The sequence below is a fragment of the Lytechinus pictus genome, chromosome 17 (genome assembly GCF_037042905.1).
Source record: "Lytechinus pictus isolate F3 Inbred chromosome 17, Lp3.0, whole genome shotgun sequence".
Taxonomy (NCBI): domain Eukaryota; kingdom Metazoa; phylum Echinodermata; class Echinoidea; order Temnopleuroida; family Toxopneustidae; genus Lytechinus; species Lytechinus pictus.
The window spans coordinates 18,205,797-18,226,946 of NC_087261.1; the positions used below are offsets into that span (position 1 = coordinate 18,205,797).

At 36.5% G+C, this 21,150-nt stretch overlaps 1 protein-coding gene across 1 annotated transcript in view; it reads left to right on the top strand.

Moving 5' to 3' along the window:
• LOC135157259 (plexin-A4-like) overlaps positions 1–21,150 on the top strand; it is a 68,748-nt gene that overhangs the window by 35,954 nt on the left and 11,644 nt on the right. The window contains exons 17-34 of the mRNA XM_064112242.1: positions 463–596; positions 1,826–2,002; positions 6,154–6,247; positions 7,288–7,527; positions 9,908–10,096; positions 11,062–11,290; positions 11,683–11,822; positions 12,321–12,442; positions 14,070–14,135; positions 15,850–15,927; positions 16,200–16,266; positions 16,785–16,931; positions 17,348–17,501; positions 18,332–18,432; positions 19,081–19,186; positions 19,528–19,610; positions 20,104–20,214; positions 20,929–21,095. Of these exons, the coding sequence (XP_063968312.1) occupies positions 463–596; positions 1,826–2,002; positions 6,154–6,247; positions 7,288–7,527; positions 9,908–10,096; positions 11,062–11,290; positions 11,683–11,822; positions 12,321–12,442; positions 14,070–14,135; positions 15,850–15,927; positions 16,200–16,266; positions 16,785–16,931; positions 17,348–17,501; positions 18,332–18,432; positions 19,081–19,186; positions 19,528–19,610; positions 20,104–20,214; positions 20,929–21,095 (2,405 nt within the window). The remainder of the gene's footprint in view (positions 1–462; positions 597–1,825; positions 2,003–6,153; positions 6,248–7,287; positions 7,528–9,907; positions 10,097–11,061; positions 11,291–11,682; positions 11,823–12,320; positions 12,443–14,069; positions 14,136–15,849; positions 15,928–16,199; positions 16,267–16,784; positions 16,932–17,347; positions 17,502–18,331; positions 18,433–19,080; positions 19,187–19,527; positions 19,611–20,103; positions 20,215–20,928; positions 21,096–21,150) is intronic.

Here is a 21,150-nt window from a genome sequence, read left to right on the forward strand (position 1 = left end):
CTCTGCCATTGTCTCCACTTTGATAAAAAGGCCCGAGAGTGATATCTGTCGTCTATAACGTCAGCCACTATGACTGATTAACCTAGACGTAAAATGTTTCATAGGTAATTGGTTATATACCAGCTTGGCGTTTACCAGCAAAATGCTGTCCTGCCGAGTTCCTACGAGAGTTACCACAAACAGAAACATAAACAGAAGGAAATGCCATACATGCTCATTTCCAAAAAAAATCCAAATTAATAAGGTATACAGTGTAATACTATGGGACGCCACTAGGGAATGATATATACTAACTTATCTAACTGTGCATAAAGATGCAACATCACGTCGGTAACCTCCTACTGCTCCAACACAGTTGTTGACGCCCATTTTGTTTTGTTTGTTTCCAGTTCTTCCGAACTTCGTCGAAACAGAATTGTTCTCAACCGATTGATAAATAAACCTCCACTTGTGTTTTTATAGGATCCCATGATCTCAGGGTTTAGCCCTACTGAGGGACAGGCAGCGGGAGGAACCCGAATCACAATTACAGGAATGTACCTCAACACAGGAAGAATCATCGAAGCTAGATTTGGAGAAGCACGTTGCAATGATTTGTAAATAACCTTCATCTCTGTTCCTATTTTTAGTGTAACATAATACATATACATTTTAATTTATAATACTATGCTTGGAATTGTGAATTATAATAGGATTTGTATCTTTTGACAAAAAAGAGAAAAAAATGTGTTAAAAAAATGGGTATTCAATTAATGTGCACGCGTACATAATACATGTAACAATTGGATTGTAAGGAGCATGACCTCTTTAGATTGGCAGGGGCCCGTAACACAAAGCTTAGTAATGATCGTAAAACATTTTTCTACGATTGATTGCATTGACTACAATGTGCAATCAATCGTTAAAATCAAGCGTACGACCAATCGCCAAACTATATGTTACGGGTCCCTGATGATGTCATATCCCCACTTGTTCTTTTGTATTTTAGTATATGAAATTAGGTTTATTCAAAATTAATTGGATTGACAAGTAATGATGTGCCTTATTTATTTCTTGCGCAACTTATTACGTCTTAATGGAGACACATCATTTGCACATTTATAAAAAATATATATAATTAACAATTATGATTTCGTTTAATACCATTAAAAAAGGAAAGTGGGGATGTGACATCATCCGCCCACCTAATGAATATTCATGAAGACATGTTTAGAACTATTTCACCAGAAAAAAATCTAATCTTTTTCTTTATTAGTTTTTCAACTTTGATCAAATTTTCGGAATTTGCTCTGTGAAGTGTACTCTTTTTATTGAGATAAAAAAATATTCAGACCGGAGCATCCGTTCAACTTGTAGGTAGATTGCACGCGAGAAATGGGCATGATGCAACGCAAATTGTTTCATCATGGACATGCAGCAATTAATCAAGTACATCATATTGCATGAAATGATATTGCATTTGCATCACTAGCAGTATATTATTGATAAGGCTAATAAATACAATAATATTATGAAGGTCAAACACTGATTGGGGGGGGGGGGGCTGATCATTAATAGGTGAAACTGTGCCTCTTCGCAGTTTTGCGATGATGAGTTCGATCACTCACGAAACAAAGAAAAAACACGTTACTATATCAAATAATATTCGACTAAGTAATAGTGATCTTTATATTTTTGCATTCATAAAATCAATTTCTCTCAGAAAACAATAATACACATTTATTAAGGACATATTATATAGATGGTAAAGAAATATGGTGATCGAGCTCACTAAATACCTGCTACTTCCAAGGCAACAATTCATGAACGTATCATTTTTTTTTAGGACCGTTCATGATATGAGAGCGACCTGCATTACAAGCAGTATAACACTTAATGAAGAGACTTCATTGATATTCATCATGTCGTTTGATGAAGTGGAAAGAATGTTTAGTGAATTCAGCTTCACTTACAAGTTAAACCCAGTAATTATTGATATTAACAGATCCGAAGCAATTATGTCGTAAGTCCACTTTTCATCTTTTTTTCCAACAATTTGATGCTGACTCATTCGTCTTTTTCGACAATGAAACTGGTATGGAAAGCCAATTTGATTATAAACGCGCGTCACGATTTTAAGACGATGTATCGGTATGCCATTTATATCAATACGTCACTTTTGTATTTTCTGATACCTTATACCTAGTGCAAATATTCATTTAATACGTAATACCCCCATCTCACTAGATGGCGATTCCACTGCGATCGTCAAAAATCGACAAAGCGTGGTATAACGTAGCTTGATCGTCCCTTGATCTTTTCAATCTTCTCCGTCGTACCTTGATCTTCTCTGAAGCGGCAAGGATCGCCACCATCTTTATGGTCGCCACAAAATTTTGAACATGTTCAAAACTTACGTAGCGAGATCGCGGAGGTGCTAAAGCGCATCACAATCGAGTCATGAGCGTATTACAAACGACATATTCGTAGCTGTAACGGAGCCCCAACGCATAAAGCGTAGTATAAGCGCATTAAAAGCGGCACCGATCGCCCGTGGTTTTCAGGCCCGTTCCCAAGACAATTCTGCTACGCTGCTTCCGTTTACAAGGCGACTGCCTTGCGCTCGACACGCTTCACACAGCTTCCACCACGACGCTTCCTTATTTGGGTGGCATGTGGCACACGTTCTCAGCCCGCTACAGGCGTTCGCGTTGCGCTTTTGCTGCGCCGCTGATGACTGGGCAGCGATTGCGCAACAACCCTCCGCGCTGCTATAAAACGCCGTGCCGATGGTGGTGGATTATCATATTTGCAACAGATTACGAGAAGATACCACGGCGTTTTCAAACATACCTCACAGAAAAAGGACCAGAAAAGGGAAAGCTGCCCAAGCTACCCCTCTTAGGCCGGCGGTCGAAGAGGAAGATAGGTTATGGTGGTGGTAGAGGAGGAGGTAGAGGAGGAAGAAGAGGGGGTACAGGAGGAGGATGAAAATCTTACTGCTGAGCCAGCTGGAAAGAGAAAAAAGACGCTCACATGTCTTGATGACGAAATGGGTTACCTCTGCAGAAATAAATAAATTGATTATGTTTTGAAAATAAATTGAATTCTAACCACAGTGACAGTAGACAACATCAAATTGTTTTAATGATTCGATCACTAATGTATTGATTGGGAAAGGCAATCTTTAGGGAGATTCTGGCATTGTGCCCCCCTCCCCCTCCCTTTTTATGAGTGCTCTCACATCGGTAGACCACTTCTTGTCAGCAAATTTGAAAGGAATTTACCAAATATTTTTGAGTGACAAACTTTGTGGAAAAAAATAAACAGAATATCAAAGATTTTTATGCTCTTTTATGAAATTATGGATGCATCCCTCATATTAACTATTGGGCTCATCGACATCTTTTGAATGAAATTTTAAAAATATTGTATATTATGACTTAGGTGACAGCCAGGATCGGACCCTGTATCTTTTTGGCCTCCTCCTTCTCCTGTCCTCGCATTCAACTTTTAACTGATGTTCTTTTAGAATGCCAAGATGTATAAGTCCAACCAAATTCTGGACATCCATGTTGGTCGGAGGTTGGCAATCGACTGAGAAATGTGTCATGTGCCGCGATTAGTATGCCGATTGCTTGAAATCGTTTCAAGAGCCCATCATGAACGTAACATAATCGCTTCATTCGTAACACCACCGTACCGAGGTCCTAATTAGCGTATGAGCCTCGTTGTACGATCGCTTTGATCGCAGAAGCAGCGCATCACATCTGCCTCGAATCGTCGCAAGAAAGTGGCATCGTCGTACTTTCAGCGTATTACCATCGCCTTCAGCGCAGGTCGGTCGCATAGAAGTTGCAGTGCAATCGTCTCGCAGGCTAAAAATAGAATTCGAGGAAGATTCTGCTACGATTTGCGGGATTTACACAGATCGCCATGATCGCCTTCCTAGTGAGATGGGGGTATAACGTTGTATTCTTATTGTAGTGTGATCTTGGGCGTCGGCGCAGAGGATTATCCTTTGTTCTTGGGTGGATCTATTGTGGCGTCCCTCCAAATGAAGAGCTCAGTTGCAAAAGGGGTTAGGTCCATTTTTCATCAAATTTGATTTTTTTGTCTCAGTGTACAGTGCGTCCCAGAAAAAACGAAACCGAGATTTATCGATGATTTGTCATAACTTAATCACATATACAATAGACAAATGACCTACAGTACCATTGTAAAGCTTAGAATCTCCTCTTTCATCTGAAATTACTTAGATTAGATTATCATTCACGCATGAGTGAGCAAAAACAATTTGAAGATGGGATACCAAAAAGTCATTTGGCGGGGGCTATCTGAATTTAAAAAAGAAAATCACATGCCTAAACAGTTCAATATCTGCTCTTTTATTTGATACCTCAATTAAAGAAAATGGTCAAGAAATAAGAAAGTTCTGGTTATTTGAAACAAGGCTTGATTTTCAATAATTTTATGAAATTAAGAGGTCTTACAGGCTAGCGTCCAGACTCACTCGACACTCCGTTTTGTTGACGATCAGCCATGCATTAAATCTTTTGTTACCGTGCGATATTTTCTGTGGGAAACCGGTGAAAACACGTTGACTTAATGAAATTATGGAAATACAAGCATTGTTTCGAGGAATCATAACTTTTTTACTTCTTGACCATTTTCTGTGATTAAGGTATCAAATAAAAGAGCAGATATTGAACTTTTCAGTCATGTGATTTTCTTTTTGAAATTCAGACACCCCCCGCCAAATGAGCTTTTGGCATCCTTTCTTTGAATTGTTTTTGCTCACTCATGCTTGAATAAGGAATAATCTAAGTAGTATCAGATGAAAGAGGAGATCCTAAGCTTAACAATGGTAGGTCACTTGTCTATTGTATTTATGATTAAGTTATGATAAATCATCGCTAAATCTCGGTTTCGTTTTTTGTGGGACGCACTGTATAGATTTTAGTAGCTCTGTAAGATGATACCAAATAAAAAATGAAATTCCCATTAAAAAGTCATCTAAAATGGCAAAGAAAAATTACTTTTTTTCAAAAGGGGTTAGGTCCATTTCATTTTAGTTGCAAAAGGGGTTAGGTCCACACATATTTTTTTTTGGAAAATAATATTTACAAAAATATGAAGACAGGTGGACTTCTGTTATACCCAATTTTACGTTCTCTTGGTAGAGTATCACGAAAATTTAATTTCGCATAAGAATATTGCAATATGGGAGAATACAAAAAAAATGATTTTCTTGGAGTGGACCTAACCCCTTTTGCAAACAAACTATTCTGAAGAGCTCATTTGTCAAAAGGGGTTAGGTCCATTGTTCATAAATTTTTATTGTTTTCTGTCCCAAATCCTCTAAATTTTTAGTCGTTCTAATGAAAACAAAGACATACATTGGAAATTCACATGAAAATATAAATAAAAGTGGCAAAGAAAAATCACCTTTTTAATCATAATAGATTGGTTTCATGTTGTTTAGTTGCAAAAGGGGTTAGGACCACGATTGTGATTTTTAAAAGAATATATAGAAAAAAATGAGACAGGTAGATTTCTTTTATATATACCAAATTTTATGTTTACATGATAGGGTAGTATATCATGACAATTTAGTTTCTCATATGAGTATTGCAGTAAGTGAGAATTAAAAAACATGTTTTTTCTGGGAATGGTAAAAGTGGATCTAATCCCTTTTGCAACTAAACTCTTCAAATACAAAACTTAGGATTGCTCTGCTCCGACGCCCATGATCGTGACTGGTCTATTTTGTCATTTGTTACGTCATGAATTCGTTCACGCGCGTATTAACAGATTGGCTTTCCACAGATTAGGCGCCAAGTAGGCCTACATGAATGGGCCAACGTAGAACCTAATATAGTCTGTCATCGCAAAGCATAGTACATGTATATTGTATGCTAAAATATATACATCATGAATGTTTTGATTCTGTATACGTATATTATCTGAAAACTTGCATATTTGTTTTATAAAAGATATCCACTTGGATTAAAGAGATTTTATAGAGAATATTCTCATTCTCCAAAGAAAATATGGCACAGGCTGAATGCATATATTAATATGAAGTATAAAGCATTTAGGGATATTATTCTCATGTAGAACCGCCAGATGACTATTCCACTCTCGATCTTTTTGAATGTTTGTTTGACATAGAGGAGGTCTTAATATTGAAATAACAGGAGAACGTTTTGATCTGGTCCAAATCCCAAGGATCATTGTTACGTCACCAACAACTAGCGCATTTGAGGTAAGATACAATTTCTAAAGTCGCAGTTTGCTCATTTTCTGAGAATGCGAGTGAAAGTGGTGTATAATTTGAACTAAAAGAATTTTAAGAACGTCGAATGATTGTCAACCTTTACTTTGGAGTAAAGGCCAAATTAGTTCCAAATCTAACCAGTCGTAATATTGCTGTGATGCCATTACGACTAGGTTTTATCTTTGTATTCTAATAAGGATGTTAGCATAGTCAAAGATTTGAACATATGTATTCGTACGATAATTTGGAAAATTGCGCAGTAAAGATATTTCATGTCTCAATATTAGCATTAAATCCTACTTCGTTTTATTACAAAATTGTGTCGCAGACAAATCATAAGTTTTGCAGTGGCCTTAACATTATGTTTGTTTTGGTTGGTATGGGTATGCGCGTTTGGGAGTGTGCGTGTATTTAGGCGAAGGAGCGTTAAAGGTTGGTGTTGTTTTCCATAATCGAATTTATCAATTTTGAATCAATATTATTTCTTAAATAATTTTGTTTCCGGTGCACTAGTCAGATGAGAAAGGCATAACTGAGGTTCAACACTAATCTGTAATCATAAACAATCGTGCAAAACAGGCAAATGAAAATCAGTACTTAGAGGTTTGATTTTTGACAAGTGTCAGTTTATACTATCTCTCCTGTTCATGCACTTCATTTTCATATCAAATCAGATGCAGCTGAATTCGATAGAATTAGAAGACACTGCGGTGTTAATTTAACACCAGGCCGGAATCTGTATATGACCACAACAGAGAGGTGTTGAAACAACACTTGTTTGAAATTAAATAGATGTTGTTTTAACACTAATTGGTGTTGTATAAACGCCTATTTGGAATTAGTCCAAAATCAAACTGGTGTTGATTTAAAACTTCTCTGGTATGGTCAAATATAGATTCCGGACTGGTATTAAATTTATACCCCGGTTTTTTCAGTGCACGCATTTATTCCAGGTAGTAATCCTGCATAAAGTAAAGATTATAGGGCATTATAATAAACCTTGCATCATTTCTAAAAATATATATCAGCTTTGCAACGGAACAGACACTCTGCTGATATGCCCATCGCCAAAATTTCCTGACGATGTCGCCTCTACCGTGAGGAAAAGAGCACCTGACGTAATCACGTTTGTCGCAAATCTGACATTTGACTTCGATGGCTACATAATCAATGGCGGCTTGATAGAATACTACCCAGACCCAATTTATGAAAGCTTCGGTGGACCAAACAGACTCTATGAAAGCAGTAACGGACGGCTCGAAATAACAGTAATTATATTCCCGTTTGCCTCACTCGTTCCGCTATCTTGTTTTATCTCCTGGATAAGAATAAATGCATACAAAGAATAATTATCAAAAACCTTGTCCTTTTACCAGTTTTACATTTCAGTTTTCGATTTAAATGCATATGAGTACTTTGTTAATTGTCATGAGTGAATGGTCTGTACCAGTGATACCTCAATAATTGAACCGAAAAACTAAAGAATAATTGAATTAAAAAGCATCTTTAACGTTCAGTTTTAATTATTTATTCATTATATTTATCAAATTATTCATGCATTTATTTCTTATAACTTTTATTTGAAAAAAAAAATCATCTTTAATATGAAATGATGCTCATGACTGACAACTGAGCGAATAGTTCTCTCTCTGAAATTTCGAAACCCGTTTATTGTTTTGTACATCATCCTTTCCATGACATGCCTTGATAAGACCATGGACTACTCTGAGTAGTAGGTCCATAATGAGATTAACTTCTTCTTCTTCTTATGTTGGTTTGAGTGGCGATTAGTCATATTTGACTATTGTCGCCATTGACTATATTAATACAAAATCTCACTTCTCACATAATGATATTATTACCAATATGATGTATACATATATGAAATATTTTTCTTGTGTATCCTTTTAATATGAAAAAGGATAATTATGGTATGTACAAAAGTTTGCCGTAACTCTTGTCAAAATGGCATATAAACAAATCTTCACCAAAAACAAACCGCTATCTTCAGCTTAGTTCCAACTAGTTGCGCTTGCCCTGCCCTTTCAAAGATGCAATCATACCGGTCAGCACGGTACATTGTGCCGATTTTTCGGCATTAAATGCCTAGGTCACCCATGCATAGGCGAGGGGGCGCTAGTGTACCTGTGCTTATAGATGGGTTAAACATTAAAATAATTTGTTTCTTTTTTTTTAAACAACAACAACAACAACAAGGCGAAAACACTTGTGGGCCTTGTTAGTTATATGTGCAGAACATATCATATTGTATATATTATATTATACATTAGTATGTATATATATATATATATATATATATACATATATATTTCATTTCACATTAGACTTGTACAAGCATATCCTTTCATATTTCTTATAGACAATACAATATAAAAATAGTACATCACTCCTTACTAAAACGTTTCGTTCTTGAAACGAAACGTAAAAATGCTTTCTGTATCCCTGGGTCATCTTTTTTTAAATACTCCATTATTTGTCCTGGCTGTGATTCATTCAATTCTACAAGGAGCATTGATCTTTCAATTATATATTTTGGACAATGTAAAAGATAATGTCTGACAGTTTCTACCTCAGGACATCTATCACAAAACCCTGTTGGATGGATCCCTAATCTTAGTAGATCTTGGTTAAGACCAGCGACTCAAAAACGGAGACGATGGAGCACAGTTTCCTGTCTCCCTAGATTACATTTATATGTGGATAACACTGATGGTTGCAATTCTTTCAGTGCTGAGTTAGTTTTATTCCATCTTTCTTGCCAAACTATCTTACAACTTTTTGAAATAAGTTGCATAATTTCTGATAATGTTATTTGATTATGAATTTCTATTTTGTTTGATAAAGCTTTTTTTGCGCAGGAGTCTGCTATTTCATTTCCTTTTATTCCACAGTGTCCAGGGATCCACTGTAGGTATATATCTAAACCTTTATATTTGAGTCTTGTAGTAATAGTCAGAATTTATGTGATAATAGGATCGTCTTTCCGATTCTGTAAAGATAAAAGTGCACTTAATGAGTCACTGAAAAAAACAACACCTGTATATATATCTAAATATTATATCCATTCCAGTGCAAGAATAATCGCAATTAATTCCGCCCTATAGGAGGAGGTAAAACTAGATAACCTTTTGCCTTGGTAAAAAGAAAAATAAGGTACATAGAAAGCGGCTAACTTCTTCTTCTTCTTATGTTGGTTTGAGTGGCGATTAGTCATATTTGACTATTGTCGCCATTGACTCTATTATTACAAAATCTCACTTCTCACATAATGATATTATTACCAATATGATGTATACATATATGAAATATTATTCTTGTGTATCCTTCTAATATGAAAAAGGATAATTATGGTATGTACAAAAGTTTGCCGTAACTCTTGTCAAAATGGCATATAAACAAATCTTCACCAAAAACAAACCGCTATCTTCAGCTCAGTTCCAACTAGTTGCGCTTGCCCTGCCCTTTCAAAGATGCAATCATGCCGGTCAGCACGGTACATTGTGCCGATCTGAATACAACTGAATGTATTTTTACAGCTACTGTATCTTCAATGTAAAAAAAGGAATTAAATTTTTTATCATAATTGCATGAATATTGACGAATATGCAGTTTTTTCTCTTTATCCAGGGATTTAATTTAGATCTGGGAAGTAGAAAGGATGATATTCAGATTCTACTTGGACCAAGCAGTGTATGTGATGTGGATTACCTTAAAACCGATGTTGTTGGATGCCAGCTACCCGAAGAGAGACCCCTCGCAGGTGATGAGAATGGAACACGCAGTGAAGGAACCACGAGGAACTTACCAGCAGTGACGGTAATTCAAGTCTTAACATTTGTTTGTTTGGGGACAGTGCTCTACACAAAACGAGCACATGGTGGATCTTCATCCATTTGTGACCAGTCACTCCCAAACCAACAATAATTCACCAAGGAGAGATTTCTGGGTAAATAACCAAAATACTAATTTTCCCTTTTTTAGCTACAAAAATATCTTTATCAGAAAGAATAATTGATCTTCCTTCAGACTGTCATCATTCTATATAAGTTGTAAAGTTGAATGAAAAAAAAAAGGTTTCATTTGACACCAGTCTTTGCAGACTGCTCGATTTTTTTTACTAAATTGCACAGTAAGCAAATCTCATGCTTGAGTGATTACAAACTTCAGACCTTGTTTTCTCTTATATTTTTTTCAACTCGTTATTGTGATGGTTATTCCTAATAAAGTTTGACAAGTTATGCACCATGTTCGAGCTTGGATCTACTACCTTTTCAAGATAAAAAACCATTTGTACATCACTTCAGGCGACTTCATGGTCTAGGGGTGGCTGATTACATGTATATGCATTTAGATTTCAATTTCTTTAGTCACAATGTGAACGAAACCATCCCGAATGTTATATTAACATCTGAGTGTCTCGATTGTTATGTACAAGGGTGTGTACGGTGTATGACGCGCACGAGAAAGTGTAAAGGCTATAGGGGTAAAGGTGAAAATTAGAATGCGTGAGCTTACGCGCATCAGCAATAGGGTGTAGGTGTGAGTGTTTGTGTGTTGTTTGGGCTGGGTATACGTGTGAGTAATATGGTTTTGCGTGTGTTTGTGGCTGTGGGTGTTATGTGTGCTGATGTGTCGTTGCGTTTGTAGGTGTGTGCTAGTGGGCAAAACACCGTCAGAGTACTTACTCTGGATAGACAAAGTTTGGAAGCTTTGAATCGGTTTTATCGCACGAAACTTGTGGCTTACTTGGCATGGTCAATTATTTCAATTATGTTCTAAAGGTGTTACACGGAAACCTAAAGTTCTATCCGGGATTTGTTTCAGCGTGGCCTACGGAAGGAAACCCGTTGATAGCTACCGTAATACCCACTGTTATTGTATTGCTCATCTTCATCACCATACCTACAATTATTCTAGCCTGTTGGTATAGGAAGAAACGGCTTGAAGTGAAACGTGCCAAGGAAGAAGTAGCCATGGTTCGAATGAACATCCTGAAAAGAGTTCGCGAAGGTATTTAGGGCGTTTTTACTTTCAGTCAATATGTTGCATTTTCCCGTTTGACTAGTCCACGGAGGGAACAATGTATTGCATATGAATTTAACACAAAAATAAGTACCTGATGCATGGGATGTAAGATAAATAGGGGGGGTAAATTCATTTATTCTGATATTCATTGATATACATTATTATCTCTCTTGAAGTATTTCGATCCATCAAGTTTATATAATACTTTACTTTTTGACTAATATAAAATTTATTTAGAACAACAATTCGAATGGAATACGCTTATTTCATTTATAGAATAGGGCATGTCTTACAGTTCAAATTGACAGCAATATGATGAGACTCGCTTGAAATATATGTTCACCTTCGATCGACTAATTCCTTTGTCTTATGATCAGTCTCTAGTACAAGTTTAGATATGACGGATGCTGATAACAGAGTTCAGTCTCAAGGAGTTCGTTTTGTGGGGAATGTCCAGTATGTGACACTGATGATGTTTGCCGGGCTAGGTGTTCACCCAGAAACATCAGATCCAGAGGTATCAATCTATTATTTTCTTTAAATTCTGGTTATCTTATCTCTCTTTTTTGTTTTGTTTGTTTAAAGGAATTCAAAGTAATAGTACAACAATAATAATATCATTAATAATAATAAAAATAATAATAACAATTATAAATCAGACAATTCATCCAATACAATACAGTGTAAACCGTATTGCCCATTCATCGAATACAAGTACATGATCTTGCGGCATACTCCATAGCAAAACAATATAATTTATGCGAAATATGTTTATTCAAATATGAAATCACCGATGTAGGTCTCATTGCCAATGATAGGATCGTAATAGCTTTAGTGATCTGGATATCCAAATGCTCCTGACTTTCACTCATTATTATTCACTCATTCTTCCTCCATTCATTGGTCTACTTTTTAAAGATTTTTTTTCTCTCTTTCATATGAAACCAACTGGTTTAAAATCCCTTTGAATCCTACAAAAATTGATATATTCAATATGCTCACTTTATGTTCCCAGTACATGGAAGACTTTATGGAGCATTCAGTTATCGTATTCTACCGAATGCTAAAAAAGAAGGAGAAAATGATAGAGTTCGTCAGGCAATTGGAAACGAAGAAAACGGGACAAGGTCGAGAAAGGTACGACGGATTTTTTTTTTCTGAAAGTACGTTATGAAAATTAATAACCACTTGACAGCAGTATGATGTCCCGTTGAATTAAGAGGTTGTTTATCATGTTTATGTTTGTCAGTAATTTGTCATGAAAAAATAAGAAGAAAAAAAGAAGAGAAAACAAAAGCAACTCGGTAGTCAGACCCCATTCGTGAACTCCGCGATTATAACGTTTACTTTTAAATTAATAATAATAGTAATAATGTAGGTCTATAGCGCATTTCAGACCTGCAGGACTTTACATAAATAATATCATACAATATAAGACATTGCTTAAAATTACACTTAAACTGAACATCAACATTAATCAAATACATATGGCACAAGTATAAGGAATTATCTAATTGAATGCTTCATTGAAGAAAAATGTTTTAAGTTGGGATTTGAAAAGTCCAAGATTATTTTGTGATCGGAGATTACTGGATAGGGAATTCCAAAGGGCGCTATAGGAGAAGGACCTTTTACCATGCGTCTTATTTCTTAGTCTAGGTACTTGAAGGAGCTGTTGGGTTGATGATCCTAGTGTACTTGAGGGCGTGTATGGAGAAATGAGTTCAGAGATATTTCGAGCCAAGACCGTGGACAGCATTAAATGTTATTACAAGGACCTTGAAGCGAATTCGTAATTAAATGGGTAGCCAGTGATGTTATTTGAGTATTGGTATGATGTGGTTGTGTTTTTTGGATCTGGTGACAAGTCTTGCGGCTGAATATTGGATTCTTTGGAGCTTTGCTATATCTTTGTCCGGGATTCTAGACAAGAGACTTTCACGGTTATCGAGAAGGGAAGACACGAAGGCATGAATGAGGGTCTCAGTCACATTCTTACTAAGGTATGACCGAATAATTCCAATAGGTCTCAGAGCAACTGAGGCCTTGCGAAAAACCATGTTGACGTGTTGGCGCATGTTTATATTCTTGTAAGAAATGACACTAGATCACATACTGAAGGGGATGGCAGAACCTGGCCATTGACATCAAAGTCAGAGCCTCCTGAACTCGTCTGAAAGAAGATGAGACATAAAGCACCTCCATTTGCTGTCATTCAGTTTCAAATGATTGCTTACCATCCAGTTCCGTACTTCCTGGAGGCAGATTCCAAGACTCCCTATACAACATTCTCCATTTCTGAAGACTTTAAGGAGAGGATAAGTTGTGCAGAGAAACCATCTGCTTGAATGATATCATGAACTGGCGTAGTTTAGCAAATAAAGAGAATCGGACCGATTACTGATCCTTGAGGCAAGCCCCACAAGCAGTGGTGTTAAATCAAAGGTGTTGTCTTGAACACGCACTTTCTGCTCCCTTCCAGACAAGTAAGATGTTAACCATTGCAATGCCATACCAGTCACCCCAGTTTTGTACTTCAGTCTAGAAACCAGATTGTCTCGGATGATAGCATGCATCTTTTTTTCGGAGTGTGCGTGTGTGGTGCTGCATGAACCCCCCCCCCCCAAAAAAAAAAAAAAAAGACTATTTTAAATAGCTCAATAAAAAGTACTGCATGCTCAAGAAATGTTCACCATTAATCGGGTACAGCGCACAACAATTACTAACATTATGACCTACGGGTTTTTTTACTCTCTTTTTGTAGGGAATTAATTGCATCCCTGTTAGCAATCACGTTCGTCAGTGAATGGAATTCAATTGTCTTTACAGAGTAAGTTCATTTTTTCTCACCTTTCTTTACATTTAAGCATGTACTATATAATTTTCTTCCGTGGTTGCACTGTTACAGACTACAGTGCCACAACATATTTTGCCCTCGTTCTATATTCCATGGTCATTTGAACAATCCTAGTTATAGATAAAGGAACAATTTGTGTTGTCAAAGTTTGACGTAAATTTCGACTTGGGCTATGTACACTTTTTAACAAGATGTGTCCCTCATTAAATAAGTGGTGAGACAAATAACAAAAATACCACATAAAATTGAAATTTTACGGAAATACCAGAAAAAAATAGAAGCAAGCTGCATTTGAAAAACGCCCCTAAAATTTCATTTTGTAAAGAATTACAGAGTTATATAAAGTGTATTTTAAATAGAAAGAAATTAACAAATCAAAATAATTCATATACGTTTATACCCATTCCGTTGCGTCCACATCTACATGTATAGTCCTTGATGAAGATCAACTGTAATCTCCAGCAAGAACAGGAAACTGACAAACTAAATTCAGCATTACAACCAAATTCTCGTGGAGCACATTAAAAAAAAATCTATAAAACAGGCACGCTTGCGTGGAAAAAGAGAACTGAAAGAATATGATCAATGAAAGTTTGAGAAAAGTTAGACGAACAGTAAGAAAGCTGAGAGTATTTGACTGTCCACTGCGAACAAAATTTGATATGACCCCCAAATAATGTACAACACCCCTTTTTTCCTACCCATTCGACACTGAAATCCAACATAACATCTCTTTTGAGGTCTCATAGGACAAATAACTCATCCATGGTATAATGTTTTAAAACCTGTATTATCTGTCCTGATATTGAAAGAGCACCTGACATTGCGATCGACTAGATAAACGAGAGGTTTAAGTTGAATACATACGTAAGTCCCGCCCCCCTCCACTCAGTGTTATTTAGGGTACGCCTATGCTCGTTCCCTCCCTTTGAAAGAACCCCCCCCCCCCCCCTTTCTCATGTCTGCCAAAATGTCTGAACCCCCCTTTCGCGGGCTTTTCCTGCCTTGGAGACCCCCCTAAATCTGGAACACTGCTCAATGTACGCCCTATCTCAGGTGAGATCTCATTCCAACCCCCTATCTCAGGACAGACAACCTCCCCCCCCCCCCCCCCTCCCCTTCATCTCAGGTAAGCTTTAATTACAATAGAGGTTCCCTGATGTCATAATGGAGGACAAAACAATAGCAAAACCATGACTTTTCATAGTCTGATGCACAGGTTTTTATTGTTTGTCCTCCAATATGGCTGCTTGTGGGAACCCTCTCTACCTTACGAAAATAATTGACGTTCAAAATGCTCCAAATTGTCCAACTTTGACAGTTTCGCAGGATCCGAAAGATATGCAAGTTATGATTATGAGGTGATTTCCCAACAAATATTGATAGGATTAAAAGACAAAAACTGGTTATCAAAGACGACATAATTATGGAGGTTTTTAAACGAACAAGTATATCGAGGAAACTGAGGTACAAGTTGCATGACAAAATATGAGATCTGATGTCTACAACCATTCAACTAACACACTGCAGTATCATTGCAGAGAATGGGGCACTAAGCCTGATATACAAAATATATACAATGTTGGTGATCCTGTAACTTGCTGACATTTTGCGAAAACCAAATTAACTTAATGTTCATCGATTACTTATATTCATGTTTCATTTATCCCGTTCATTCAATTTTCAGAGTGATGACCGCACTTGTTGAAGATGAAATCATGGGGGCATCTGAATCCAGAAGACCACTGGACAAATTATTCACAAAGTAAGAAATCAATCCTTCGGTTGGGTTTGGGGTTATCATTGTCATGCATAACGTAATGTAAACAGTGCTTATTAATTTACGTTTAAAAAAACAATAGATCGAATCTCATTATGTCAGAATCATAAAGTCTTAAATCAAGCTTTAGAAAGAGACGTCAACTTCTGATACTAAACCAATTCCATGAATAAAGTCTAGCATATCGTTGTTATGCAATTATCTTGAACATACATATAAACTATGCATCATCATGATTGTATATCCTCTCATTTAAGAACTGAATCTATCACCGAGAAACTGATCAGCAATTGGTTTTCAATCTGCATGTTCGAATACCTAAAGGTGAGGCCTGTTTTTCCCAATTTAAAAAGAAAAAAAAAATATATAAGAGTATTTACCCAACTTCTTCAGTATCAAATTGTAGTATTAACCTTCAGTTAAACTGAAAAATCATAGTTAATGGAGAAAACCAGATGTTTGTAGTAACCAATTTAGCATACAACATGAATATGCTCCTACACCCAAAATGCACTAGATTTTGTATTGAATGATCATGGATTAGATTTTTTTTTCCATTAAGGTAAACATCCTATACGTACATAGGTCACTTTTGAAATTTGATCGTGGTATATTGAATGTAGCATTGCGCAATGTTTGGGGGGTTTTTTTAGTTCCTTTAAGAGAACTTAAAACCAAAAATACCTATGAAAAATATGTGTCATGGCTATAAAAGAAAATTAATCAATAGCGTAGAACGTAATTAGAAGGTAGTGTATATTGTACACCATTACATGTTTAATGTTGAACTCGCTCGCGCACAGTTCTTTCTATTTACTTTCTCGTTTCATGTACTACCTCAGGTATATGGACTCTATTCATTATTCATGCTGTACCAAGCAATAAAGACCCAAGCAGAGAAAGGTCCTATAGATGCTGTGACAGGGGTTGCGTACTACACGCTGGAGGCTGATAAACTCATAGATGAAGAGATCGACTTTCATTCTCTTGTACGTGCACGGAAATTATGATACTTGAGATTATACTGGTAGCAAAATTCCCGATAGAACAAAACCAATTTTAGTCATATAATATACTTCGGACCGTATTTGTATATCATGAGGGGTGTCCTTTTATATTATGGACTTTTTTGAAATGGAGGTCCTCGTCTGAAATAAAATAAAAAAATCTTTGATCTCATTGTAGGTTTAAAAAGTCTCTACGTACATGTAATTAACAATAAAAGCATAAACTCTATGAGCGAACAGTCATATCGTATGTGTTTTTTGGGGTGTGTTTCTTTCTAGAAAGTCAACAAGAGAAGTACTTTACTGATACCTACGAAAAACTCAGGTTATACATTTGCAATGAAAATACAGTACTCTAAAAATATCTTATACTTTCGTTTACATTGCTATTGATGTAGAACATCGATGTTGTTGATGAAGACGGCCATACCTATGTTCGAGTAAACGTTTTGAATGTTGATACCGTGAAGCAAGCCAAACAGAAGATCCTAGATTGCCTTTGGATGAAGGGTTTCTGCCTGCTACCGAGGGATGTTGATGCAGTTGACCTTGGTGAGAATAATAATGATATAGGGCAATCAGAATAGGTGTTGAATTTAAGCTGACATGAATTATTTAAAGACGTCTTCTGATACTAACGTAAATTCTGACGCTTATGTAAATTATTTCATGATGCCGAAAATGAATATGTATGTACCATTCACAGAAGATAAGAAAACCCACAATGGTAAAGCACGATAGCTTGAAAGATCAACAAAGTATGTGGTGGAGCCTAGCGTTAGAAGACTGAATTGATCAACTCGGAAAAAAGGCGCAATAAACGGACTACCAGAACAAAGGACAGGCGTAGATTAAGCAATAGAGTACCAAGGTGCGACGTCAGTTGCCATGGTGTCATGACAGGCTGGTTCTAAACAGAGTCGCAGCTGACGATCGTCTGTACATGACTTTGGCTCGTCTGAAAAAAAAATGCTAGTAGTGATTAAATTCACATAGCAGCCATTTTCTCTTATGGGAAACACACGCTTTCAATCGGCGGGTTCATATGTTTAGACCCAGGCCGCCATGACACCATGGTAACTGACGTCATCGCTTCGGTACTCTATTCTGTGTTTAATGAGGAAGGTGTTGATTCTCATGACACAAATTTCGTGGTACCTGTAGGGCCGTAATATTAATCAAATTAACTTGAATAGGGATGTTAGGCATTTCGTGTAGGCGTTCTGACTGCCAGTATTTAAATGAAACAGCAGTATAATAAATTCAACTGAAATGCCCGATACACAACAACATGGATCATCATTCTGCCGATAAGATCAATACTTCACGTTTCATATTTAGTTATCCAAAGTGAATTTTCGCTCGTATACATTTTTTTAAAGTTTGGATCGAATCTCCTGAAAGCTATACTTTGCTTCAGGATGTTGACGACATGTCTGAGACACAGAGCAAGGTCATGTTCAATACAATGAAGAGCTACGGGGTTCGTAATGGTTTCTTCTACCTTATTTTGCGATAACTATTATAAATCCGGATGTTTTATTTACTCACATCATAAGAAAGATGCTCACTCATTTAAGCAATTACAAACCTGTAATCATTGTAAGACGGCAGTAAAGTAAGTATGGAGTAAGAATGAGTAAGTAAACTTCAATAATGAGGCATTCTGACGGAATAATTGGATTATCCATATCTACCGACGCACGGGTGTTAAAATCACCCACACACAAAAGCGTTCTGTACATGTAAATATATTGACATGGTGCATGGTTGTCAATTTGAAATGATTTACTTGAGTTTGATAAGGATCCGCTAATTAATTTCCAAAGCAAATAGGGGCAACAGTTTGTTGATTTGTTTTTGAAGCCAGATCTCCTCACGACGTGTACTCGTTTGCCAACATGTACCATTTTGTTAATCCTAAAGTTACTGGTCTTGTTTTTTTTTTACTTTACCCATTACTGTTTTTTGCTGTATCCCTGCAATATAACTTCAGCGTTCCGAGGAAGATGCGTAATATTGCTTTCAGTTTGTATGCATTGGATTGATATCTTTAGGGAGTACCGATCTACTGAGAGAGAGAGAGGTTGAATATTGGTACATCGATTTTCAACTGTATTTCATTTATTAGATTAGGAACGGATCTCGTGTTGCACTGGTAGGTAAGAACCAGCTACCGAAAGCACCTGTCAATGGCTACCAAGCTCTTGATGTCAAAGAATTATCTTCGAACACATGTAAGTAAATACATCTGAATATTTTAAAATGTACCCATCATGACTTGTGCTAAAAAAAAAGGAAATGCCTTCCTTAATCACCTGTGAATCTTCCCAGAGTGAAAAAAACAGACCTTTAAATTTCTAGTCTCGAATGATTTCCATATCAATATATAGAGAAAATCGTCAAACGTGACATATTACAGCACTCATTGTCGGTAAATGATGAACTCGGTATGAATACTCTCAAGTACAGAGAATTCGACTTTTTTTAGCCTTGGCTTGTATGTTATCGTCATCTGTTGAAAAAAAACCTTTGAATTCATATAAATTTTAATAAATGTTTCTTTCCCCTCCCTCAGATGAATCCTTGATACCTGTATCAGATGAGACGAATCGTACATCAGGACCATCTCTACAGACTTTGAATGCTGTCCATTTGAAGGTTTTTAGCTAGAATTGTGACATTTGTATGGTTTTGCGTTGTTTTATCGTGTAGTTGAGAAAATTCGTCTTTTTTTACCTCGTACTTATATCACGAGTTATTTCATGTTTGATCGCTGAAGCCAAATCCACGATTGGGATGAGAGGGTGGGCAAAAGTAAATCAGAAATGTCAAAAATTACTACATTTTACGGATGAAGCTAGCCCAAAAAATGAAAAGTTTGATAGAAGCCATAATTTTTTCCAAGTATAATTGCCTGATCATGTTTTCCAATGATTTCAAGGCTATAATGTATTTTGCATTGCTTATTATAATTTTCAAGTTGTAAACAATATTCTTTTGGGGAAGGGCAAATCGATATTCACCTAACCGTCCCAGGATCGACTCTGCTTGACTCTATCTTCACCCTATATCTACAAAATGTGTATGTAGGCTGCAATTTATTGAATGCGTAGATGATGTATGTTTTCGATTGACTGTTTAAATCGCCCAGATTGATGCTGAAGGGCCAACAAGGAAAGCAGTCAACCTGCCTGATAACATTAAAAGAAAGAGAGCAGAGCTTGATCGGAATCTTGCTATCCCACACATGCTTAAAATGAAAGTAAGTTATTGTATCTCCGATGTAATGGTAGTGGAGTCAGTATCTCCTACTGAAAATAACACAGTGCTAGAGTGTGTTCACAGTGTGGAACACAGTGTGAAATCACCTTCACACTGCTAAACTTGATTACTGCAACAGTGTGAATCACATATTCACATAGTCGACTATGTGAGCACGCTGTGAACACAGTCACGCTGTCGAAATTGTCCACAGTGTGAACATACATGTACTTGTATCTTAAAATGGTTGAATCTGGGTGTTTTAACAGTGGGAATTATAATTTCACATAGTCCACTATGTGAGCGTACTGTGATCCGTACGACACTAGTCTTTCCAGTATTAATTGAGGCCACGAAGGGAGTAATTCTGAAAATGATAGGATTGTCCATTGCTAATATCCACATTAAATTTCAAATAATTGCTCAGTACGATTATGTGTGATAGTGAAATTCCCAGTCTTTGGTGACATTAAATTTCTTATGTGGGCACCGGTTCAAAGAAACATTTATGACTCTGGTCTAATCATTACCATATATCATCATTTTTTTAATGATTGTAAAGCATTACTGTTATTTTTTTATCAACATTGTATCATTTGCATTCTCATCAGTATCACCATTTCCATAACGATCGTCATCACTATAACTACATGTATGATAATCATAAAATCGCATTTGGAAGTTGTGATGTCGGTTTAATATCGTTGATTTGTAGGCATCAATAGGTCCATACGTAGATGGAGTCTTTGAGGTTATGTTCAAGAAACCATCCAGGATCCCTCTACCTGTAAAGCATCTCTTTGACACGTTTGATGACCTTGCCGTCAAGTACACCGATGGGAAATCGTCCAAGGAATGCGCGCAAAATTGGAAAATGAATTGGTGAGCCAAATTCTACTATTAATATTCTTATTACATTATATATAATTTTGAAATA